The sequence below is a fragment of the Mesocricetus auratus genome, unplaced genomic scaffold (genome assembly GCF_017639785.1).
Source record: "Mesocricetus auratus isolate SY011 unplaced genomic scaffold, BCM_Maur_2.0 Super-Scaffold_2245, whole genome shotgun sequence".
NCBI classification, from domain to species: Eukaryota; Metazoa; Chordata; class Mammalia; order Rodentia; family Cricetidae; genus Mesocricetus; species Mesocricetus auratus.
The window spans coordinates 6190626-6216759 of NW_024429180.1; the positions used below are offsets into that span (position 1 = coordinate 6190626).

General features: G+C 44.7%; 1 protein-coding gene across 2 annotated transcripts in view; it reads right to left on the reverse strand.

The window, feature by feature from the left end:
• Gpc6 (glypican 6) overlaps positions 1-26134 on the reverse strand; it is a 979345-nt gene that overhangs the window by 16083 nt on the left and 937128 nt on the right. For both annotated transcript variants that reach the window (XM_005079407.4, XM_005079406.4), the window contains one exon: positions 4417-4553. In XM_005079407.4, coding sequence (XP_005079464.1) covers positions 4417-4553 — 137 coding nt within the window. The remainder of the gene's footprint in view (positions 1-4416; positions 4554-26134) is intronic.

A 26134-nucleotide genomic window follows, 5' to 3' on the forward strand; every position in this document is an offset into this window, starting at 1 on the left:
CTTCTGAGCCTGTGTTTTCCTGCCTGACACCTCATCACTCTTTCCCAGTCCTGCATAGACAGCTCATTCTGGTAGCAGGCTGCCTAGAATGTCCTCATGCAATGACCGATGGCTACACAGGTCCTCCTAGGCTCTCCGGGTTCACCCCGGGAACTTCAGAAGGCCTAGATTTGTAACCTGTTCCACGAGTCTTTAATTTTTTCCCCGTTGGCCTTCTAGATTATTATCGATTTTCCCCTGTAACTTACTAGCTTCCTTTCAGTTCCTATTTGTCGGGGCTGAGTCAGAACGGTCCTCTATCTTCTCCCATCTTCCCCTGAGAAGTTGCTGAGGTCAGTGGGAAAAAAAAAGGTATAGAAGTCCCACCTGCAGACTTCCTTCCTGCTGGCCACTGAAGGTGAGTCCTAGACTGCCTGTACGTACCAGACAACCATCAGTTTCAACAGGGGATTAAGTTAACAATAGCTCTTTGGAAAAATAAGACAATCACTGTCGTAAATGGACACTCCCACTTTAGGGGTCGTTCCGGAATCGTTAAAATCAGGAACAGGCATATCTGTGGATCTGAACAAACACGCAAGGCAGTGCGAGATATGAACCCGGAGGAGTCTGATGGGTGAAAGAGAGAGGAAGGAGCTCCAGGTTTATCAGGAGCAACAGGTCTCCGGATGCGGCCTGTAAACTGGAGACCCGTGACACCCTATCAGCCTAATGGGCACCCATGTTCCAGATACCTCAACTTGGGCCAATAGATGCTTTTCTTAATAACACATTATCGCAGGATTGATAAGAAAAAAAACCTCTGTTCTTAATCTCTGCAACGGATCCTAAACATTTTTTTAAAGGTCTGTCTTTTTCAAATCCGTACATTGAAACTGGGGAAATGGTTTTTGTATTATGGATGAATTGTTGATTATTATTATATGTTTAATCAGCATATCAAATTGTACAAATGTATGGGGACTCGTGTGACATTTGGATACATGTATACTTGTGTAACACTCAAATAAGGGTAAGTCTATCTAACTCCATAAACAGTCATTCTTTTTTTTATGGTAAAAACATTCAACATCCTTTCTTGCCTGGTTCTACCAGGGAAATATACAGTGTGTTATGACTGTGTACAGTCACTTCCCAGCATACATCCCACCAGACCTTATTTCTGTTCCCTACCTGTAACACAGTACCCACTGATTAACCTCTCTCTATAAATGTGTTATCCAAGTTTCTCAATCTTCCTGTAGAATTTGTTTGAGCGACATTTTCTTTTTTTCAGGTGACTCTAGATCTCTTGGCATTTAGAAGAGAAGAGAGGTTCAGTTAAATTTAAAGCAACAAGTCGGATTTGTTCTTTATTTACACAGTCAGCAGATGTAAAGTTATAATGCTAACACCCTACAGTGGAAGAATTTCAACGAGGAAATGAACGAACCACGGCACTGCAATTTTTCAGTGGGAGTATAATTGAGCCATAAATATTTGACAAGCCTGTCTTTTTGTAAAAAGACAATAAACATATTGCATAATAAAAGACGCACTGTGTAGGGTTAGATATGGACATATTTTGTAGATTGCATAACAAAAGACACACTGCATAGGGTTAGACATGGGCATATTCCTAGAAATGACTGCATCACATCAAACTCGGCCGCTTTTTCTACACTGCTTAAGATCTCTCAGGAGCTTCCTAGTGGCTTCAGTCTGGCTTGTGGGTGCAGGCCGGGGGGTATTTCAAGAGCCACGGTGTGAAGTATGGATGTTGGTGTTCCCAGCCACACTGATGTCTCTCAAGCCACCATCAGTTTTCACGTGTTGGCCTTATCGCCATCTTGTATCACCTACCAGCCTAAACTGTCGCTCACGACCTCACATGGAGTCGCACAACTGAGCGTGTGTGTGTGGGGGCATGGAAAAACTCTGGCAACAGTAAACAGTTTCTCAAAATACAATGAGCAGAATTAGTGTAAAACCGAATGCGTGGTAAATCTGGGGTGTTTCTGGCCTTGGTTGCTGGTGTTGAATCATAGCGACGTCACTCCTTGGCTCTCAGCATGTAGCATGAACTCTCTGCGCTGTACATGATGTCCCCGGGGTCATGTGATGATAACTAACAATGATGCTGCTTGAAACAACTTGACTTACGGTCAAGATGATGGAGCGTTACGAATCTCAGTGCTTTTACTGCACGTACAAAAATTCATTCTTACAGAAATGCAGTGGTTTTACTTATAAGACACAAAAACTCGGGGGATGGGGGGGCGGCTGGTGGGATGGCTCGGGTATTAAGAGCAACGGCTGCTGCCCCCGAGGACCCTGGTTCAATTCCACTGTCACCCTCCTTGGCCTCTGCAGACGTGAGGCACACACTTGGGCACAGACATACATGAAGGCAAAATACCCCGCACAGAAAAACAGACAAATTAAAAAAAAAAACAACCCAAACACCTTTTTAATGCTTTCCTATTGTCATTCCTCAGAATATAAGTATCGGATTAATTCAACTGTAGGTTGCATTATGTTAGAATCTTGATTTTAAAAAACTATTTGAATCATTATATGAAAGGAATCTGGAACTACAACAGAATTTCCCAGAACTTCTCACATGGTTCTAAACGTGTTTCTGCCATTTGATGCTATGTGGGTATATGAAAGAGCATTAAATTTTGTTTGCTTTCTTAACTTGGACAGGGGAGTATTTAGGGATTGTTTGTTTGTTTGTTTAAGAGGCAAAGGGATACTAGGCCATAGAGGAAGACTCTCAGCATCTGCTTCTCGTTAACTGGGGTGCCACTGGGTACCATCTTCCTCAGGAGATGCCGCAGCCTCCCGAGGAGGACCGTGGGTTAAGTCGCCCTGTCTTCCCCGTGGCTCTCACTTCGATGCCCTTTATGTTTCTGCTCATTTCTTGGTAGTATTTAGTCCCTTCTCCTGCCCACAAGCATGAGCATTCTTTACATTTCCTTTTGTAAGGAATCACAGATGTGCAAATCTCCAGCCACCTGCTGGCTGTCCACAGGAATGACGTTCACAGCACAGCTGTCATTTCAGCCAGGGCCGAAAGGTAAACACGGGGTTAGCAGCCCAGCTGCCCATCAGGTTGCCTGCCTTTTATGAGTGATGTGTCCTTCACATCATCAATTTCCCTCTCTAGTCTCACTTTTAGATTTGAACGGTGATACTCTGGGCAGCTTGAGTTGGTTGTGGATCTTCTGCAGCTGTCCTGGTTTCACCTGCTAGACTCTTCCATTTAAGATTAGCAACACCATCCCCAACAGACGCTAAAAAATGCCATGTATCAAATGCCCCTGGTACCCTCCACACACCCGTGTGAGCGCCCCCCCCGGTACCCTCCCTGCATCGGTGTGAGCGCCCCTGGTATCCTCCATGAACTGGTGTGAACGCCCCCCTGGTACCCTCCCTGCATCAGTGTGAGCGCCCCTGGTACCCTCTGTGCTCTCTGTTTACCTCTGGTGGATTCCTGGGAGCTCAGTGCTCAAGCCCCTCCTTTCTCACTTGGATCCCTGCTGCGTCCTTCCCATAAAACTGCCCAATAAGATGCTCCCAAATAGACACACCTCCTAGCCCCTCCAACTCCCGGTTAGTCCCTGAAGATTCCTGGAATCCAACTTACCAGCTGCCTTCCCCACCTGTAGCCCCACTGATGGAGGCCTGCCAGACTCCCCTCCTCATGTCCTGCCCAGCCTGCCAACTCCCAGCCCGTTTCCCCATCCAACTTCTCCACCCTAGGCAAGTTTGAGCCAAGCCCAATCTGAGCTAAACCAACAGGTTCAGAAATTCCTCATCAAACGACTACAGCATTGGTCAGTAGAGCGAGAAGATGAAGACAGAGGCACTAGGAGGCTTCAACCGGATTTCTGGAGACATGGGGCCTTCTGGACCCCTTCCTCCTTCGCCTCTGAGTTGTTTTCTTTTACCCTTCCATTGAACGCTATGAGGTTTTTTCCCCCTCTTCTCCAAAGGTGAAACTATTACAGTTGAAGTTTCATTTCCTGCTTAACGTGTGAATTTAAAAAGAATAGAAGGGGAGGAAAAAAAAAGAGCCCTGCAGATTTAACGATGCATTAAAAATAGCCATGTTGTCTTAAAGTCGTTAAGTGAACATAACGGGCCCTTTGTGATCTCAGGCTATCTGGAAGCTGGCATCTGTCACCGCCCTCTGTCTTCATCCAGAAGCCAGGCAGTCAGAGCAAGGATTCCTTGCTTAATGGCACCTTGAGAGTAAGTGCTCCCGCGTGCCCATCAACCCCACACTCTCAGCAGCTGTCACCGAGTGACTCCGAGTCCCTCCTCCCTCCGCCTGCTTCCCGCGTAACCAGGTCTGTGGTGGTGGCAGGAGAAGCTCCTAGGGGCGGTGTGTGCTGCACGCCTGCCCGTCCGGGCATCCAGGCGCCTCACCTGGCTTTGCTGTGCCCGTTCCAGCACTCCTCCTCGTTGGATGTGCCCGCAGTCACGCTTTCGTCCTTGCAGATGGTGTAGGGCAAGGCCGACCACACCTTCTTAGAGAGCTTCAGCTTCTCTTTTATGTCTGTGACCTGGTCAAGAAACCAAGGGAAGAGTGTGAGGGGACGCTCTGGCTTTGTTTGCCTCTCCACAGAGGACAGGGCAGAGTGAAGACAGCAGACCCATGACACAAGAGGAGCAAGCCACCATTTCAAACAGAGTGAACCCGGGCCTAGAGGACTCATTGCCCAGAAAGACTTCAGCCTCCTGTCCCCGCCTTGTTCCTCCCTCTTCTCTGTCCTGTCCTTTGAGTCATGTCTTGCCTGGTTTGGGGCCATTCTATTGCAGAGAGTACCTGTTGCAAACACCCTAAATACATGGTTTGGGATATGTTTCCTGAATGCCGCATAAATGTCCCATAACAATGCACAAAGAGATAAGCACATTGCCCAGTGGACTATCTGTTTCTGCAGGAAATAAACACTGCTGCTAGTTCAGCTGCTGACACTCTCTGCTCTAGTCCAGTCGACATGCTCATACAGAATGCATTTGGGTGGTGAACAGAAAACTCGATCCACCTCGGAAATTTTAGCACCCAAAGATGACAGTCAATCCAAATATGAGCATCGATGTAGCTCTGAAGGCTGTAGGGGCTTTTAGTACCAGCGTTTCCAGCTTAGCACGTACTTCCTACCCATGGGGATGGGAGGGATAAAGATTTGATGTCCTTTTGGCTCCATCATGAATACCCAATTCCATTCATTTCATGCTACGGGTGTCCTGGTTGTCTAGCCATTATTTACAAACACAGAAAAGTCATAGAAGGATAAGATGCATCAGTTACAGTTTGCCTTGGGTACACACAAGTTGGCATTTGTGAGGTCCTGACCCAAAGCACCATAGAATACGTCATAATTTAGAGATGGGGTCTTGACAGAGGTCAGGAAGTCAAAGTGAGTCCGTTCAGACAGACTCAGCATCAGGAAGCCTGGATGGAAGATGGGGACACAGAGAGGGAGAATGAAGGCGTGACACAGGAGAAGATGACCGTGTGGAGGCCCCAAACCCATCCTTTCTGGCCGCCACAGAAGGAACCAACGCTGCAGACACCTTGACATCAGAATTCTTGTTTATGTGGCTTTCAGGTAGACTCAGACTCAATGCTACGAGCTGCCAAGAGTCCGTATGTCACACGGTCCTCATCACATTCCAGCCGGCAGCTTCCTTTGCCCCTTCTCATCTCTATGGCTTTTTGAGGTGAGGATGGGTTTGGAAATGATCTCATCCTCAGTGGTTGGAAATGACTGACTGACCATTCATTTCAGTTTTTGACTTGGGGAGCTCAGAATTCTAGCTTACAGAAAAAAATAACCCTGATAAACCCAGGATGAGTGGGTGGTGAGTCTTCACGTACTGTGTTGGATAAATATCCACCAAGATATTGGTTTTAATCACCCCATCTTGTTATGAGTTCATAGACAGCATTGCAGGCACTACATGACTGGAGGTCATGATGACGTGTGTCCTGCATCTCACAGCGTCTGCAGTGAGGCTGGGGACCGTCTCTGGCCGGGCAAGGAGCCCTCCTGAGGCCTGGGTGTGGCTCCTCCCTGACTGCTCACTGCACCACGTTTTATAACCAGGGCGTGTTCTCCCCGGCATTTTGGTAGCTGTGCGTTTTCATTGTGCAATTCAAGGAGGTGACACAGCAAAGGAGCAGTAAGAAATGTATAAGTTGTTTTAACATTCTGCACGAACACCAGGCGATTCACCTGCAGCTCGCAAAGCCAAGGCGGACAGCTGAACACAATGGACGCTGTTAACCACTGGGCAAGAACACTCCTGTGATTTTAAAACGTGCTGGAACGACGTGAGTTCGTTTTCGGTTTCAGGGAAGTTTTTCCTACTCCTGCTTGCTGTTTTGATTTCTGAATTAAATGCTATGAGTGCTCTGCAGTAGTTCCTGACCTGAGCTTTCTGTTTTGTTTTCCTGGGAGTTAAGGGCCTGTCACCGTAAGCAAAGCATTATGTTACAAGTACTCCAGAGCAAATGTGTTATGGATGGCCACATCAGCCTGGTTCCTTAGACAACACAAACTGAGTGGAAACAGAGGCCTAGGCCTGAGGTCTTATAACAGTCTCCTTTCTTTCCTTGTATCCCCGATGAGTTTCTCTAGGATGCATCCATCACCACACTGGTTTGGCTCAAAACTATAGGAAAAATACTGCCATTACAGCGGCGTTTGCAATGGAGAAGTATGAAATAGGTTTTTGCCTATTTTATTGATATTGTGAAAAAAATCTCTTGTTATTTTTAGTATTCAGGCATCTGTGCTGTCCTGTCCTTGGGGTTCTGACGGGATACACCCTCAGCTGCCGCCACTAGGAGCACCACCTGTGCACATTCAGTATGTTCCCTTTTAAAAGGGCCCTGCCCACCTCCCATCTTTCTCTCTTTCTCCCTCCCTCTCTTCCTCTCTCCCACCATTCTTGTCCCCAGGGACTGGTCAGTCTCTGTATCCCTCTCTGCTCCCTTTTCTGCCTCTTCTGTCTCCTCCTCCAATAAACCTCCTACATGAGTCCTGTTGTATGCTGCGATTTCTCTTCATGGCGTTTTTTAAAAAAATTACAACAGTTATTCCATAGGAACTGGATCCAAACACGCACAGTTGGGGTTCACAGAGAAAACCCAAGCCATCTTTTAGGACGTTTCCAGAGTTTGTTTTTGACAATTTGACTACTACCTCTCTAGAGCCGAAAGCCCACGGGGAAAGTCCACTGGGAAGCCAGTGGAACCTTCCCTCTCTCTGCCCTAGTGCAAGTCAGAAACTCACCGTATAGGAAGCAAGACCATGAGGCAGAGATAACCACTAAAGCCAGGCATGAGCAGCATCAAAGACTAGAGAGGACAGACATTCGCCCTCCTTAGTTTGACGGCTTGACTTAGGAAACGAGCTCACCTCCAACATCAAACACAAATTTCACAAAATGCCTGAGTTAGCTCCCAGTTTACAGAGATACTGGGGACATAGAGGAACGAGCTGAGCAAGAGCATAAATAAATGATCAGACACACCCAGTGAAGGAGACATTATAGAAGACAACTGGCCTCAGGTCCTCAAAAGAATGCGAATAAATAAATAAATCAATAAAGGCAGGAAGACTGTTGTAGATGAAAAGAAACTCTGTGAAACGTACCAACCAAATGTCACACGGAAGCCTTGCCTCAGTGCTAGATCTGGAGGCAGGAAACCCAGCTGCAAGAGAGAGCTTGGAGATAATGGGGCAATTTTGAATATAGGACAGATACTGGTAGAGGATATTGAATTACTGCTAAGTTTCTCAAGTAGCTGTGAGGGATTCTCTCCTAGGTGGCTCATGCTGAGATATTTAGGGATAAAATGTCCTTATGACCTTTACTTATTTGAAAAGAGCAAATAAAACTAAGGTCTTCAGTTTCTATTGAGTCCGGAAGGGAAGTATACTAATGCTGATTTTCTTTGAAGTCATTTCGGAAGTGTTTTAAAAAGTGAAAAAAAAGATGAATGTGTGTGTGTGTGTGTGTGTGTGTGTGTGTGTGTGTGTGATGTATTGTCAGACACATAGCTGTTAGGAGTCTACCTAGAAGTCACTGACTCACAGTGTGGGGTGACTGACTGTCATGGGAACTAAGCCACTTAAACTCACTCTTCACAACTCTGTTTTTCTGAACTATTGTTGCCACACCCTCTGCACAAGAGGGACACAGAGGTCTTGAGCACCTAGGACATCTTGTCATGTATCCAGTAAGTGGTAGAGATGAGACATAGTTTCAGACGTAGACTGAGTAGTTATTCTCAAAGCCTGTGGCACTAGGGGTGACATTCCTGTGCATGTGTCTGTGGAAGCAGGGATGACTCACCGTGCTCAGGCAGAACACACTGATGCTTCTGTCTCTACTTTTAAAGTATTAAAGTGTAAGAGGAGTCACGTTTGCCTAATATTCTAGGTAGCGATTAATATTGCAGCCAGGCCACGAGGAGATGACATTCCCCAGCTGTGAGATGGTACTGAGAAAGTCTTTTCCACAATCGGAAGGCAGAGTTGACACAGTACACGTGTGGACCCACGCATGTATGGATAAGACCCAGTGGTTCTCATCAACTTCTTAAACGGGATAGTGAGTTAAAATATATTTTGAAGAGAAACTTTGAACTTCTTTCAAACCACGAAAGCACATGAGAGCAATGAAATGGTTGGTTGAATGCGTCACTGTTCCCTTGGTAAAAAATTTGTCTTAAGAACCTTGCGGATGTCTCGAGCTATGCACGAGTCCTATGTTATGCTTTTGTTTTGTTTTGTTTTAGCCCCCACATACATACCTGTGATAAAGCTTAACTCGCAAATTATTCATTTTAAGAACTGATAACAAAATGGAACCATTACACAGCATATTATAATAGAAGTTAGGACATAATATTTCTGGTGAGGTGAAGGGTTCATGCGTTCTGCAGTCTCCAGCTACTGTGGAGTTTTTTATGGTACATGAGAAGCAGCATCTGTTGTGAGCGTTGTCTGATCACAGTCATTACGATGTATCATTAGGTACCGGATAATGGACATTTCCTGTCTTAGGTAAGAGGGACCAGGCCAGTGTGATAGGTCATCACCCTACTCAGAAAAGTGTGCAAATCAAAACTCGCCAATTGCTTATATCTGCAATTCTCCATTTAATATTTTCAAAACATAATCATATACTAGTAACTGACATCATAGAAAGTGAAATCATGGATAAAAGGAACTACATTCCTCTTTTCATTTTTAAATTTTTTATCCCGTGGGTATAGGTCTTTCATCCGCATGTGTTTCTGCGTGCAACATTCGTACTTGCTGTTCATGGAAGCCAGAGGACAACATTGGATCACCTGGGACTGGAGTCACAGGATGTTGTGAGCCACCATGTGGGTGCTGGGAATTGAACCTGTGTCTTCTGGAAGAGCAAGCTGTGCTCTTAACTGCGGATCCACCTCTCCAGCCCTAAGACATCAGTGTACGTAATTTGTGGCATTCCACATGACACTTAGATACGGGTTTGCATCATCTCATGATCAAACCAGGGTACGTTTTATTAGTTCAAACACTTACCACTTCTTTGCGGTGACAACAGACACATGTCTCTCTTTAAGCTTACTCTCCATGCCTCTGCAACACTATGAGGTCATAACAATACAAAATTCTTTGTAAATTATTATCCCCAGAAGTGTTTGCTTTGGGAGCTCATAGAACATACACTACATGAGTTCAGTAGGGATAATATATAACTTAGGCATAAACAACTGGAAATACACGCAGTGTCAGTGATCCTGAACATTTTGCTGGTGGAGGTACAAGACCAAAAAAAAATGTAGAGACTGCCTGTCTATAACACAGGGGCTCATGTGGCTTGCTTGAAATTAGTGAGTTGGCAAGGAAAAATAATAAGTAACATTTAGTGATTTCAGCTTAATGAGACAGGAAGGAGGAGACAATTTTCTTGCAATACATTGGTGGAGTAAGAGGAAAAAAACAAAGCTTTTGCTTTCAGCATTCCCTCGTTAGGCACTTACGCCTCTTTATAGGTCAGATTTTGTGCTAGGCTGAGAATATAAAGATGCTTAGTACATCATGGCTGCCTCAGAAGGGCGTGTAGCTGCACCGTTTGGTGGGTGTGAACAGATCTGCGGTTAACACAGTCATCAGGAAGTACAAGCCTGTGTGAGTCTTGGTACAAACTTATCTGGAAGCCTTTCTGGGGAATACTGTATCCCTCCTAAACAAGCGAGGCTCCGCTGGTATTTTTCTCTCTGCGACTGTTGAATCCCACCGTGGGAACAATTAGGAGCAGGGAAATTAGTGATTCTATCCAGAGGGCTTAAGACTAATGACACAACACATCTTCTCCGTTTTCTCCCTACGGTGATTTCACCCACGCAGCAGAAGAGCTACCTTCAGTCTCTGTCCCAGACTTGAGCTACGTTTACTAAGAGCAGCTGAGTGTCCGTGACTCCAGGGGACAGCTGCTCCACAGCCTGAGACTAAGCAAACAGCACTTAGTGTGCATTGGGTGCTTAGTAAATATTTGCTGAGTGAACACATACATGAGCAGCATCGGCAATTACCTGCGAAGGGAAGTAAGATTTTAAACAACCATCGATTATCTGCCAGTTTCGGCCATCCACACGTTCCTTTGGGGGATCAGAAAGACACAGGCAAATTCAGTCAGGCCTTCGGAACAAACCTGTTTCCTTGACGTGATTACCACCAGAGCAGAAGGGCTCTCAGAGGATCCCTTCCACCCTCCAATCAGGACCACAGGCTCTTGTCAGTGTAGACATCAGCTAGGTGTGATTCATGTGCGGTGCCGGAGGAGAGTCTCGGGCACCTAGGCTATCCCGGCTTGGGGGATAATCATGAGAATCCGAGTAAGAATGAAAAAGGCTTCCATCTTATACCGCCTTCAGAATCCTGCGTAGCACCCCAGGAGCTTATTTTTTGGTTTCCTGAGGAAGACATCTGCACAACCCTCATTGGGGGTTGTCTTTGAATGCTGTCATCGCCTTTGTCTCCAGTGTGGACTACTTGATGGGACATATTTGCCTTTCTTCTCCAAGAGATTTACTCCTGGCTGTCTGTCCAGTCGCCAAGACCCCTTCCTTCATAGGGATCTTCCCTAGGCAGCCACTGTGACAGGACCACCTGCTATCCCACATCAATCACCCCTGAGCCCCAGTGTGCTTTCCCAGCTACCTGTTCCATGCGGCTGGCCCCACGCCTGTTTACTTATGACCTCAGAAAGATTTAAGTGTGCTTACTTCATCTGTATAAAAACATAATTCAATCAGACGTAAATAATATATACCATATCTTTAGAAAAAGTAGGTGATTAATATTTAAAGGGCTATACACTAAATAATACATAATGAGGGGGAAAACAATGTAAATATTTTATAGGCTGAAGGTCATTTGTTAGCTTTGGAATACAGTCTGTTTAAAGAAACAAAGTCTGGCCACTCCTCTAGTTGTGAAAATTAAGGGAAAAAATCAGTGTATTTAGCCATCTCTACAGCCTAAGGATTTACTAGTCCAGGTTTGGAGACAGTGGCCTTGCCTGGATTTACTGTAAGAGAAGACTCAGCTGGTCACATAGTCCTGAGTTTCCCCACTACCCATGAAGCCTACTTCACCAGTCACGTCATGGCTTCCCCCTCAGGGAGGAGAGAAGGGTCTGGAAACGTATCTGCTCACGGCTTCTCTCATCCACTTGGAAACTCGTGGAGTCTAGAGTATTTCAGTTTCCTAAGCTGCAGATGGAATACTAATTTTTCCAACATGGTCAAAAGTCTATGAATAAGGCATCTTAGATTGGAATTAGGATTTACCAGTGCCGAGGAGATCCGTGAAGAAGCCTGCTAATGTACTCTTTTTACGCTATAAAGCCTGGGCTCGAGTTCATGTCTTCAAGTCATTCCTCCTAGTATCTTACTCTAGGACATCAGTCTTCAACTCCCTGATTGTCTTTTTTAGACTGTGTGAAACTCTGTGGCTTTGTTTATCCATGCCTCTAGAGTGTCCCTGTCTGTCCTATAATGTTTAAGTTTTAGAACACTCTGTAGAGAGATACTTTGTACCATGTTTTCTCTCAGGAAACTTCCAAACAAGTCTCGGGGGGGGACAGCAGGGACTCTGTTGAAACGAGCTTGTCAGTGAACCCAAAGCAGACTTTGCCCACAGAACGTACCCAGCATTCTACTGGGTCCTCAAGTCACAATGTAACTTAAAAACAAGCCCACATTCAGGGCTTTACCACGCACTCCCGGGGAACTCAGCAGCAGCGTCTACTCTATTGCCATGTGACATATTTTCTCTCCTGTGGTATGGCACTTGTAGCGTTGCTCCCTAAGGAGACAAACACTCGTGCATTTTGTAGGAAAAAAATAGGAAGGATAAAAACCCAGTAGGAAGCGAGGAGGAGCTTTGATGGTTCAAAAAGACAATGCTTAGTTCTATTGAGTTTCTCAGGGGATCGGGGAATTGGATGAAAAGTTTAAAGAGTGAATTATCCCCTCTGGCTTCTGGAGGTTTTTTTTTTTAGCTGAATGATCACACTCTATGAAGGGCATGACCTCAAGAAGACAGATGGGATCTTCACTAGGCAAAATGCTGGTCCTCAAAGTGAATTAAATATTGGCAACATCAGAGATATCTTCCTAAGCTGTTCAGGTCATATACCTTTTTTTAAATTTGTGGGTGTGTATTAAAAAGAAAAATAGCAAACTTTCACATTCTACATTTGCACTCAATGCACTAACTACACCACATTGCCTATGTTCTAGTCAAGAAAGTAGAGAAAGAGTACCCATGTCCTTGAGAAAAGGAACAGCGTGCTTTTGAGCTAACGCCAATTGCATTCGATGGTCACAGGGAAAGGGAAGGCATACAGTCCCCAGAAGTTCAGACAGAATCAAAGAATCACTTTGTCCAGTAAGCATCCCAATAACATTCGCTTTGTAAGACTGAAGATCATGAATGATACAAGGAGAGGTTTTGTTGTTGAACTGTCAAGTTTTGAAGCCCAGCAGAGCTCCCGAGCTCTGAAGCTCCCAGAGGATTCACAAATTAAGATCTGCCTAGACTCCATTCGAATGTTTACTCTGCCCTCCACCAGGGTCTAATGAGAGAGGACTTGGGGCTTTTTGTATGATCCGAAGCACATCTCTTCCCTACTCTGGGACGTTCTGGGAGTCTTCGTGGACACCCTGACCACAGACAAGGCTCTCCCGTCCCTCCTTCTGTGATTGTCATTTACATGCTGAGGCCCCGTCTCTCCTGCTTTTCTCTGCACATTCACAATCTCTAGCTGGTTTGTGTTCTCCCATCCACCCTGCCTTCTCATCCATTCCTGAGTCGTCGTTGTTCTCTCAAGCTCTGTTATGGACAACGTGTCTGTTCTTGGCTGACTCTGGCCTCGCTCGTTTTGTAGACGTTGTTTTGGCTGCACAGACACAGACATCTCCAAGGAGCTGCCGTGATCTGTGACTTGTGGCAAGAGCTGACTGTAAATTAGGTTATTAGAAATGCGGTCTTCATCACGTAGGACAGGGCGATCTCAGGTGCAGGCACACACAGAAGGAATGAATTCAATATTTTAAACAGTTTTCCGAGGTGCATGAATCAGGTTAGGTACTTAAAAACAGACCTCTGCTCCATCCTTTGCCACTGTAGCAAAAGAATGACAACCTTGGGAGGTTCTTTGTGGTACAAAGAACGTGCTTCTCTATTTCCCATTGTAGTCAACGGGGCCATGGCAGTGGAATGGTACTCTGCATATAATCAGTCTAGGAATTAATTAGGAAACCACCAATTTTGCCAATATATAGAAAGTATGAGCATTTTGAGCATCTAGGAAACTACCAAAAATTTTTGTCAATATATAGAAAGTGTGAGTGTTTTGAGCATCTAGTCTTGTTGAAAATTTTTGTTCCTTTGCCAACTAGCTCTTCCCTGTGTAACCCCTTCAGAGGGACTTTGGTGACATCCAGGAAATTGAAACTCAGTGTGACAGACACAACCTCCTGAAGTTACTCTTAAAATATTGAAACTTCATCTTCAGGAGATGAGACCCAGGATATCGCATGCGTGTCTGCTAATTCAAAAAGGAGGAAGGCGCGGAGGAGACTGCTCGGCTGCCAAGGCACTTGCCCTGCCTCTGCAGCAGCAGCAGCGCCTGGGATTGCCTCCAGGAACCCAAGTAAAACTGCCAGCTATGGTGGTCCACTCGACATCTCAGTGCCGGGGAGGAGGAGACAGGCAGATCCTGGGGCTTGCTGGTCAGCAAGCTGAGCTTAACTGGAGAGATTGAAGCCAGCGGAGATGCTCCATCCTAAGGGAGATGCTTGGCAGTCCTGGGATGACATATCCACCCGTCCCCATACACATCACCTACTTGTGCATCCACATATGTGCTAACACACACACACACACACACACACACACACACACACACACACACACGGTGGGGAAAGGACTCATGAGGTATTTTGCTTCACGTTTGGGTATCCCTCAGAGTTTGTCTGACTAACTGGGCCTTTATTCTCCCTCAAGACATGGGAACAGTAGATATGAGTTCTGCTCTGTTTCTCTGGAGTGGCAGCAGGTGCCTGGAGCTTATCAGGATGTAAGAAATACCTTCTGTTGAGCACGGTGTAGCCGCATGCCCTTCCCCACCAAGAGCATATAACCCTGGTCGCAGCCAACGGCAGGTGCTCTCAAAGATTAACTCCCCGGGGCAAGCAGCCTAGATGCAATGCTGAAGAGTATCAGTAGATCACAGGTGCAGATCAGATTTATCCATATTCTAAAGCCATTTAGGGTGGACGCGGTTGTCCTAAATCTTTTATGGAGTAGGCAATAAAAAGCACATAAATCTTTTTAGATGCACGGAATTTGATTTATTCCTAACTGTGTAGACTGGTACTGTGTGGAGCATAATAAATGCTGCTTTTGCATCAATCGTTTCGTATTTGTGATACAACACAAAGTCTTGCCTTTTTCTCTTATGGGCTGAGCTGAGAACTTGTTTGAGTTTAATTATTAGTGACCTGTGTCTAATGGAATTCTAAAAACAGTGGAATCATAAACTAATCACACACACACACACACACACACACACACACGTGTCTAACACAAATACAAGGCTCTGTGATGGGGGAAAGAACAGAATGAATTGTGGGAAGATTCTCTCTGTGGGTTTCATTTTTCTGGTCTTAGAACTTTTCTTGACACCTGGTGCCGCTAAGTTTTTTATCGAGGATGAATTCGCAGGGTCCCTCGGACTTTTCCCAATTCTGATGACTAAAGTGGGTCTTCTCCTTAGTCTTCAGGCAACATTGTGACAGGCCACTGTTGTTTTTGTTTACCACATTCCAGAAGATGTATGTCCCATCTGCCAGTGCAACGTCTGGCTTGTGTACTCAGTAGAGAGTACATGACTGGATGAATGAATGAATGGATGGATGGATGGATGGATGGATGGATGGATGAATGAGTGAATGAATGGATGGATGGATGGATGGGTGAATGAATGAGTGAATAAATGGATGGATGGATGAACCAAACCTAGTAGGCAGAAGAGGGCATTTGGATTCTGAATCTCCAAATGACCATTGTAGTAGTGGATGGTGGCAAAGACTATAATCCTAGCTCTTGGGAGCCTGAGGCCAAGACGTACTTGGATTACAATGGGAAGAAACATCTCCTCATGGATCACCCTATTTCATAGGCAAATGGTGGCTTGGGGTCTATGGATCATCACTTTAACCCTAACCACTCCCCCCCACACACCTGTTTAGAATACACAGTGCCCTGAGTGTGTTAAGTTCCTGGGCATGCAGACTTGGAGACGTCAAGTGGCCTCTGTGTCTAAGGCATGTGAGGAGGAGACGACTAACACTGTATGACCAGGGAGGAGGTGGGAAGAGGCAGCAATTGATCTGCATCTTGAGGCTTGAGGGACCTGCAGGTGTTGGTGGGCACAAGACCTGAAGAGACTAGTTCGTGACAGGGGACCATTGAGCAGAGAACGTTCATGGGCGTGAAGTGTCTTCTTCAGGGAAGGAAATCCACGGAGGCACCTGTGCTTGACTGCGACTTTGGCGAAGCTGCATCATCTCACTAGGAACTGGTTTGCAGAGGGACGTGAGTTCCTCCCGTCTGTAAACATGCCCCTCTCAAGGATTCGGTGAAGTTTAGCAAGTGAATATATTGCTAGGGTACTTGGGACTGGAAGTCCTTAATGAGGAGACGCATCACCACAGGGACAGATGGCATGGGGTAGCTCAACTGTTCTCTTTCTTGGAAATCGAGCTTTTACCCCTGTGAGGTAAATTACCTGTTTCTGGGAACCATCTGCTACTTAAAGATCCAATTTACCCCCTGGGGTACCAACCAGGGTACACCATCTACACCTCCCATGACTAGATCCAAGAGACACAAGGGCACTTGGCTTTTACCTTTGCATTGAAAGCAGGCAGAGGTACTAAGGATAAATGCCATGGGTACGTTTTGTCTCCTACAAGATACAGAGATGTAGGCAACCCATGTTTATAGCTCAGTGTGAGAGAAACCATCCCGAAAACTGGATAAACAACCATTCTGGACAAGGAAGCAGTGAGAACTTATGATAGTGACAATCACTAGAAATATAATGAGAACCACAGATTTCATGTACATCTGTAATTTACAAATTCTCAGTTTCCATAATGAAAAAGGTAAATTTAAATTAATTTTAAGAATATGTTTGGAGACAGGAATGCAGGTGTGTGCTTTTAACTCTGGCACTTGGTAAGCAGAGGTGGGTGGCTCTCTGAGTTTAAGGCTAGCCTGCTCTCATAGGGCCAGCAAGGGCTACATAGTGACATCCCATCTGCAAAAAAATAAATAAATAAATAAAGTAGATAGATAGACAGATAGATGGATGGATGAATAGATATGTATTATACTGTAGTTAATTCAGCAAACCTCAAGTGTTATGACTTCATATAGCAATGGGACAGTCTATATTCTTTTTGGTACTAAGTCTTTTCAATCTGACCTGCACTGTAAACTTATAGTCAATCTTATTTTAGTTCAAAACACCTCCAATGTGCAGCAGTCACAAGAGGCTGATGGCTGCCATATTGGATGGTCACAGTATCCCAGTTGACTGCCCATAATACATTAGCAAATCCCAGAATTTAAAGCTAGGCTGCAGTAGCTGGATTCAGCCTATTTCTAGGATGGTTTCCATTTACATAAATGGGAACATGTTGGATTCAGACTTGTGACATCTGTCACTATTTTGCCTACACAGAGAATTTTTGGCTGATATTTGTTTGGTTTTTTTGAAATGTAACTATCATATAGTAAAGGACATAGATCATAGCTTAATGAATGCCCAGCAAGATGCTCATGTGACAAGCCATCAAACATATGGAATTTCTTTCTTAAAAATAGATGTTTTCAAGACAGGGTTTCTATCTGCAGCCCTGGCTGTCTTGTACTAGGTCTGTAGACCGGGCTGGTTTCTAACTCGGAGATTCCCCTAGCCTCTGCCTCCCAAGAGCTGTGATTAAAGGTGTTTGCTGCCACCACCCAGTTCTTAAAAATTTTTTTTAAAACAAGATGTATTAGTTTATTATGTATACAGTGTCCTGTCTACATGTGTCCCTGTGGGTCAGAGAGGGCACCAGATCTCATTACAGGTGGTTGTGAGCCACCATGTGGTTGCTGGGAATTGAACTCAGGACCTTTGGAAGAGCAGCCCCTGTTCTTAACCTCTGAGCCATCTCTTCAGCCATAAAATCAGATTTTTAAAAAATCATTTTATTTTTAATTCTGTCTCTTTCTCTGCTTATGTGTGTGTATGTATGTGTGTGCATATGTATGTATATGTGTGTATGTGTGCATGTGTATATGTGTGTATGTATGTGCATGTGTATGTGTTTGCATGTGTGTGAATTTGTACATATGTGTGTGAGTGTATATATATGTGTATGTATGTGTGTGTATGTGTGTGAGTGTATGTATGTGTATGTATGTGTTTCTATGTGTGTGTATGTTTGTGAGTGTATGTATATGTGTATGTATGTGTGTATGCGTGTGTATGTGTGTGTCTCTGTGTGTCTATGTATGTGTATGCATGTGAGTGTATGTATATGTGTGTGTATGTGTATATGCGTGTGTATGTTGTGTGTCTCTGTGTGTCTATGTGTGTGTATGCGTGTATGTATATGTATATGTGTATGTATGTGTGTATGTGTATGTATGCGTATATGTGTATGTGTGTGTATGTATGTATTTGTGTGTATGTGTGTGAGTGTATGTGTATGTGTATTATGTGTGTATGTATGTGTATGAGTGTATGTATGTGTATGCATGTGTACAGGTGCCCACATAGGCCAAAGGGGGCGCCAGATGCCTTAGAGCTGGAGCTAATGGTGGCTGTCTTCCAGGAGTGCTGGGAATGCATGGAGCAGCAAGCATTCATAACCCTGGAGCTCTTACACAGGAAACCTGTCTTACAGGTCTTAGTCTACGTCTTTTTGCCTTAAAATCCCATTAAGGAGCAGTTTCTCGTGAAGCCACCGTAACTGGGAATTATAAGTGACGACATGTTGACTCAAGCATGTGCACAGATACAGCTTAAAGCAAAAAGGCTGTCTCAAACTTGATACTAAAGACTGCCCCGACAGCCTTACAGGTCACCTCTTCTACTCAACCCAACCTGAAACTCTTGTATGCTTTAAAATCACACTCACCAAGGCCACCAGATGGCAGTGTTGTCCAATCTTTGTCCACACACACACACACACACACACACACACACACACACACACACTTCTGCCCAGCCTTGTCCCGGGGAATAAAACTGTAGATTGTTCTGCTGTGCATTATACTGACAACCCTGTTATTTTAAACTTGAGGCTGACAGGCTGTCATTTTAATGAGGTCTGCCAGAACCAAGGTTAACCAAAGCTTTATTTCCCTACAAAATGTTCAGGGTGCAGTTCTAAAAGGGGGCTGTGAAATTTTATGTTATTGATACTTGCTCCAACCGTACAAGTTTTAAGATATTTTTGACGAGTAGAGCTACATGACGAATATAGACGTATGTTTATCCAGCGAGCCGAATTCGTTATTGCAGCCCGCTCACATTTCTCCCAACAGGCCTTTTTACTTTAAGTTACATTCTTACAAAAGAAGAAGGAGAAAAACACTCTTCTTTACAGTTATCCATTTTGGTCTATTTTGAAGCCTGAGTGTATATTTTTAGCACTTTGACTTCAAACTTAATGAGTCAAAGGGAAATTTGCAGCTTATTTCAATGCCATTAATATTCCAAATGAAATCAAGGGTAGTATTTGATTATTTCTGGGAAAGAGGCTTAGAGCCAGAGTGGCAAAACTAAGCTCAAATTTTCTCTTATAATGGGTGCTTCCACAGTGCACAATTGTTAATGGCACTGTAATTTATTTCCTTTCCCTGGAAATGGCTTTTTAGGTTGATCAAGAAAGTATTTAAAATCAGTTGCTAACTGTGACACTATTAAAAACATTAGAAACCACCTTTTCCCAAGTGATTTTGCTAACATTTTTATGCCATATCTTTAAACCCGCTTCAAAAATAATTTTAAAATATTTAATATTTAACCAGTCTTCTTGTATGAAACTGCAGATGTACATCCTACACATACTGAGTTAACCCTACATACACAGAATTTACTTGGGGTGTGGATGGCCCTCATTGACCCTTGTCGCTGACCAGAGACCTGCCCACTATGGTAGTTCTATATGCTTGGGCAGATGTTTGATTTCCAAAGTAAGCCTCAGAAAAATGAGTTCCATGTGTTGCCGGTGCCACCTGCAGATGCCCTAGGTAGGAGAAGCTGTGGCTGGTATTTACAAAACCTAGTTGTCCTTGGGGCCAGCAACATAATTTGTGGGACCAAATGCAGCAGTCGAAGTGTGGGCTTCTTATTCAGCGGTGCTCAGGGTTTCAACACGCAGGAGCTGGCGAGACGGCGAGGCAGACGCAGACGCTGGCGTGCGGCCCGATGACGACCTGAGCTTCATCCCTGGAGCCGTGTCAAGGTGGTAGGTGACGATGGACTCGACAGCGTTGTCCTCTGATGTCCACACGCATGCCTTAGCACTGTGTTCCCCATCGGACACGCGCACACGCACGTGCACACATGCACGCGCACACTCGCGCGCACGCACACGTGCGCTAATAATAGGATTTCAAACAGTTGAGACAAGCCATTAAATCAGGCCCGTGAGAGCACTCAAGATGGAGCCTGGTGTACCTGCCCAGGCTGTGAGCCCACAGAGGCCTCCTTCAGCACGTTCTAATCTAGTTGGGTCCCTGGGGTGTCTGACACAGATACTGCTAACATGGTGATGGTGGCGGTGATGGTCGTCATGGCCCGGCAGATGCCAGCATGGGTGCCAAATGATCTCCAATGGACACAGAACGCTGTGTCTCCGCTTTGCAGTTGAGGTAACTGGATGTCACAGGTCTGTGGGGACGTTTTGGTGTGGTGCCACGTGAGCGAGCACTTGCCATGTGACAGGCGTCTTGTGGAGCCCCTCCCCTGTGTCTCGCTGTCAGTCATCCCCACCCTAGAGGAACCACGGGGAGTGGCATCACCCAGCCTTGGTCACATGGTACGCACGACAGAGTCTGGATGTGAGCAGGCATGAGGCTCCAGAATGTACATCTCTCATGTGGACCCCAGCACCAGAGCCTGCACTAGAGAGTGCTGGTGTACCCCATACCCCGGGACCTAAGCAGAGAGCACTGTTTTCAAAAAGGATGGAAAATACTTTGCCCGGGTTTGGGTGGGAAGAGCCAGATGTTCTGGAAACCATTGTGTGTCTCCAAGGTAGCTCGCTACACTTTTCCCGACAGGGAGTCTGGTGTCTCTAATGTCCTTTGTCAGAAGGTCCCAAACAAATAAAGAACCACATATTTTAAAAGATAACACATGCTCGCTGGAGGTCTAGAAACAGAAGGAAAAGGTGCTTTTTGCCCAGTCATTCTTCTGGGTTTGCACAACCTTGGGTTATATTGGGTTTCAGTTCCTCTAGTCTGTCTGTCTGTCTGTCGTCTGTCTAAATACCATATGTCTACTAAATTATTATCTACCTATCATGTATACATCTATTATCTGTTTACTAATCTATTGTCTATCATCTATGCATATATGTATCTATATCTATCATCTATATCTATATCAATCATCTGTCTACTATCATCTATGTATGTATGTATGTATGTATTCATCATCATCTACTAATCTATTATCTACCCATCTATTATCAATTCGTCCATCTGTCTATCCATCATCTCTCTCTTTCTCTCTCTATCCATCCATCATCTATTATCTATTATCTGTCTATCCATCAACTATCTATCTATCATCTATCTATTTATCTATCTATCATTATCATCTGTCTGTTTTCATCCATCTAGCTGTCTGTCTGTCTGTCCATCATCTATCATCTATGTATCTATCATTTTATTGTTTTGTATTCTCACTTATTCTATTTTCTTTCTTTTTAAATTTTGATTGATTTTTTTGAGATAGTCTCATGTAACCCAGGCAGACTTTGAACTTATAATATGGCTGAGCGTGACCTTAAATTCATGGAGATTCTTGGCTCTACCTTTCAAGTGCTAAAATTCCAGGCATGCACCACCATGCCTTGCTCAACTTTTCTAAAACTATTACTGTTATTATCTCAACCACCAGCAACAATAATACTTCTCTATTTTCTCATTCTTCTCTGAGAGCATTATAAATGCCTGCCAGGCCTTTTCTGTAGCATCCAAAGATGGAAGTCCTAAAAGCCCTTCTTTCCTTTGAAAATGAAAAATGTGTTCCCCTTCTGGATTTTTAATTCATAAAACAGCACAGATCATCTCCTCCATCTCCTCCCCAGGGCTCCCATGACAAAAGTGGAAAGCTCTCCCTTAGATACAGATAGAGGGTGGAAATCTGGCCCTCATACTTAATGTATTGTATCTGACAAAATTGCATTAGAAACCCTCTCCTTGAGACAATTTCTCTTATGAAATGGAAAGTAGTAAGGAAAACAAAACTTCTCCACCTTGCCACAGGAGCCCACAGGGACCGGACAGAGCCCTGTATTTCCCTATTACACTGTACTTGGGAATAAGGTTGCAGAGTCAGGCAGTAAATCTGATCCGGTCAAATCCTGAGCACTTGGAAAAATCACCTTTTCATTCCAGATAAGTGTCAAAACAGTACTGCAAGCATACCAGAACCCTAGAGATAAAGCACCAGGGGCTTGCTGCTAATAGATTTGGTAGCTAAGCTGTGGCGCTTTGAGAGTAACTGCCCTCACTCCACGACAAGATCTCAGCACAAGGAGCAGACACTGTAAATAATTAGAGTCGTGATCATGTCCTGTTAGCCTTGATCTTGAGTTGTTTATCTGGCCTTTTAGAAAGAGGCATGCATTATTCCTGGTATAGAGCAATAGCTACTGAGCTCAAAGAGAGTGGGGTGTGACCCTTAACAGGGATGGGCTCTAACCACTCAGATTTTCCTTGGGAAATTTCGATACCTGTATCAAAAGTTTTGATAACTGTATCTTGCTATCAGGACTATTTCAAAATTCTTATGACATTCTACAGTGATTCAGAATCAACTTCATTCTTCTCATTGATTTCAATGTGAAAGAAAGGAAACCTGGTCTTCAAAAATAGTTTTCATTTTCTTATTTTCCAAATTATTTTCTATAAGGCAAGCCACCACTATCTTTAATCAAAATCACAGCCATTAAAACAAGGGTATCTGTATGTATGGCTTGAAGGGAGAACTCTCCTTTTGTCATGGAAACACTGGGGAAGGTTTCTGATTTTTCATGAATTAAAAAAATCCATAACAATTTCAAAGTGATCTTTAAAAATCAGTAAAAAACCCAAACAAACAAACCCCCACTTTTTTCTTGATCAATGGCTAGGGTATGTGTGGCATGAGCCCATCATCTTAGTCCTGGAGACTGAAGTAGGAGAACCGAGTGTTTGTGACTAGGCTGGGTTCTATAGGAAGACCCTATCTTAAAATCAAACAGAAAAAGGCTCTGCCCAGGTTTGACATGGTTCTTTTCCTGTACAAGGCAGTGGTATGGTTCACAGGGGTTTTCCAAAGGCAAACAGAAGTGGGTGTTACTTATGGGAGGTTACTTAATGGGGCAGAGTCTCTGAGTCCCCCTTCTCCATTATATACATGGCCAAGAAGAAAGCCTAAACTTTAGAGGAGTTAGCATTGATGCCCAGAGCTTGCAGTCTGACTGTTAAACAGTCCCTCCAGGACAGGGTTTCCTTAAGCCTGACTAAGAAGAGGTTAGGGTTAGAGAATATGGAGAACACTGGGAAATCACAGGAACTACAGAGTGGTTTCAGAAACTAAGACACCCTTTCCAATCAACTCATCAGGACATAGTGGCACTGGGGTCTCCATGACTACTGGGAATCTCCACTTTCAGAAAGTACTCTCCTACCCTCAACGTACACCCCAACCCTAATACCCAGGAAAGGTGCAAACGGAGACAAGAGGGTCTCCCAGGGAACATTCAGGCTGCAGCTGTAACACTGTTCTTTTACTGAAAGGAACTGTGAAATCTCAAATGTAGTCTAGCTTCTTAGGACCACATTTTAATTTTTTTAAAATGGTACCAAGACAGATTGTCATGATGGCTGAGTCCCACTGAAGTGAGTTCTTAGAAGCCTTTATCTTCTTAATTTAATTGGTTTTGACATACTGTATATTGCCATAACTTGGTCCACGATCTACCCCTTTAAGGACAACAGGAGCGGCGTGGCCGTGTTCACCCGTTTTGTTAATTATCAACAACTAAGCAATGTTTCTATGTGAGGTACTTCATCAGAGCTATAAAGATGAAAAGCACATTGTCTCTACCTTCAAGAAGCTTTTTCCCCCCCGTGGGAGGTATATGCAGCAAAAACAATGGCACAATGTGAAAACTGATAAGAACTGGGGAGAGGGGAAAGGCATTGGGGTCACAGTCATTGTTGTGTGTGTTTTCTCAGCAGGTACCGCTGGCTCTGCCTGAAGCCAGTTAACATGAAGGAAATGGGGGAACGATCAGGGTTCTTTACTCGCAGTAAGGAAGAAGGGTGCAAAAAGAGGCACTTGGAAATATCAAAGAGTTCTTGTATGCCCGATAACTAGCGAATCGATCAATTTCTAGAGAAGGAACAAGAGTGAGGGGTGGCATATTCGAGGTCTGGGCACATTCATTTGTCTGAAAGCTTAATGGGTACTTGAATTCCAGGATGATAGACATATGTGTTTATGTGGTGTCTTACAGGCCATGCAAATAGCTCCTGGTAGGTGAGAAATATCAACTGTCTGAGAGAGAGGCATCCCGAGTCTCCAGGACCGTGGGAGGTTCACACGGGGTTCCTATTTAAACCAGATCTTGACGAATGAGCTGCTTTGTGTTGGGAGGATGGAGGGGCCATTTCAAATTAAGTCTTGTAGAACGAGCTGGGAATGGGCGTGTGACGGAAGAATGGATGGGCTAAGGATCTAACAAGGTGAGCATCACATTCAAAGTCTCATGCAGACAGAGCCCACTCGATAGGCTTGGAAAGAATCTTACCGTAACTGAAAAGGAAGTGCCTAATTGGAGGAGTAAGAGCCATTTCTAGAGAAGTAGGCGGATCCCAGCAGATCCCGTAAGATTTGAGAGCCTGAACTGAACAGGGTAGCCTTTCTTTTGAAGAGGAGAGAATAGCTCAGCCAGGACTAGAAGAGAATAGCTCCAGGAAAGCCGGGCCAGGAGTTCAGTGAGCTGGTGAATGGTGATGTTGAGCAGGTAGATGGTGATGTTGAACAGGCAGATATACAGGGTGGACAGTGGTCTGGTTGACGGTGATGGTCAGGTGGATATGCGGTGTGCTAGTCACACTTGGCACAGGGTGGGCAGGTAGGCACACAGGGTGGGCAGTGGCCTGGCTGACGGTTACGGACTAACTGGTGACTCTACAGCATACTTTCCTCTTTAGTTAGACTCAGCTTCTTAGAACTCTGCTTGTCCCCCTCCACACCCTCCCTGCCTGCTCAAACCTTTGCCCATCCTACCAAGATGTATTCTACTACCCTGGGAGAGATGTTCCTCCTTTCTCCCTGTCCACAGCCTCCTCAGCCTTTCAGGCAAAGGTCCTGCAGGTTGAGGGAAGCTGGGCAGGAGATGGGGGTGAGGTTTTTCCACCCATCCTTCTATGCTACTGCTCCATGCACACTTCTACTTCCAAGGGATGAAGCAGAAAGGCCAAACGAGGACAAAACCCTCCAGTTGCTATACAGTGGGGGGTGGCCTTGAACATCTGATGCTTCTGCTTCTACCTCACTGGTGCTGCAACTTCAAGCAAGGACCACCATGCCTCCTGTGCAGTCTACCACAGAGCCACACTCCACCCCCTTAATAGATTTGAAGTCAGCTCAAGGTAGTTTAGTGTTCGTTGCTCAGCGTGAACACGGTGCAAACAAGCAGTTGTTACACCGAATGCTTTAGAGAAGAGTGATTTTTGCAAGTCCTCATGTGTTTAGAATAAGGTGTTTTTTGTTATTGTTGTTGTTTGTTTTTTAAGAAATGGTTTTGATCCGTGATTGGTGGACATGGACCTACAGATTATGGAGTGCTGAGGTCTGTCCTAATTAACAGTCCAAGGAGTTTAATTAGTGCTCTCAGGTGACTGGCTGAATTTTTGGCATTGACAATTTCTAGAATTTTAATCTTCAGTATGTGTGCGCGCTGTTCCAGGTTGCAGGGGTAAGTGATACTTCACTGAATTTGCAATGGTGCCATTGAGAGAGGGATGGATAAGCTCCTCACACTTGTCTTCTGCTTCTTTTCCCCAGGAACGTGTTAATTAGCAGAGAGGCCTCATTACACTCAGCAAGCAGACTTTTTGCTGACCCAGATCTGGACTGTCTTATTTTCTCTCCTAAATTCCCAGTTGAGGGGAAGCATTTCATTTTCTTGAGGGTCTGGGGATGAGGGAGGACAGAGCAACCTCATGTTACAAACACTCATGATGTGGCAAACATTGAAGCTAAAAGA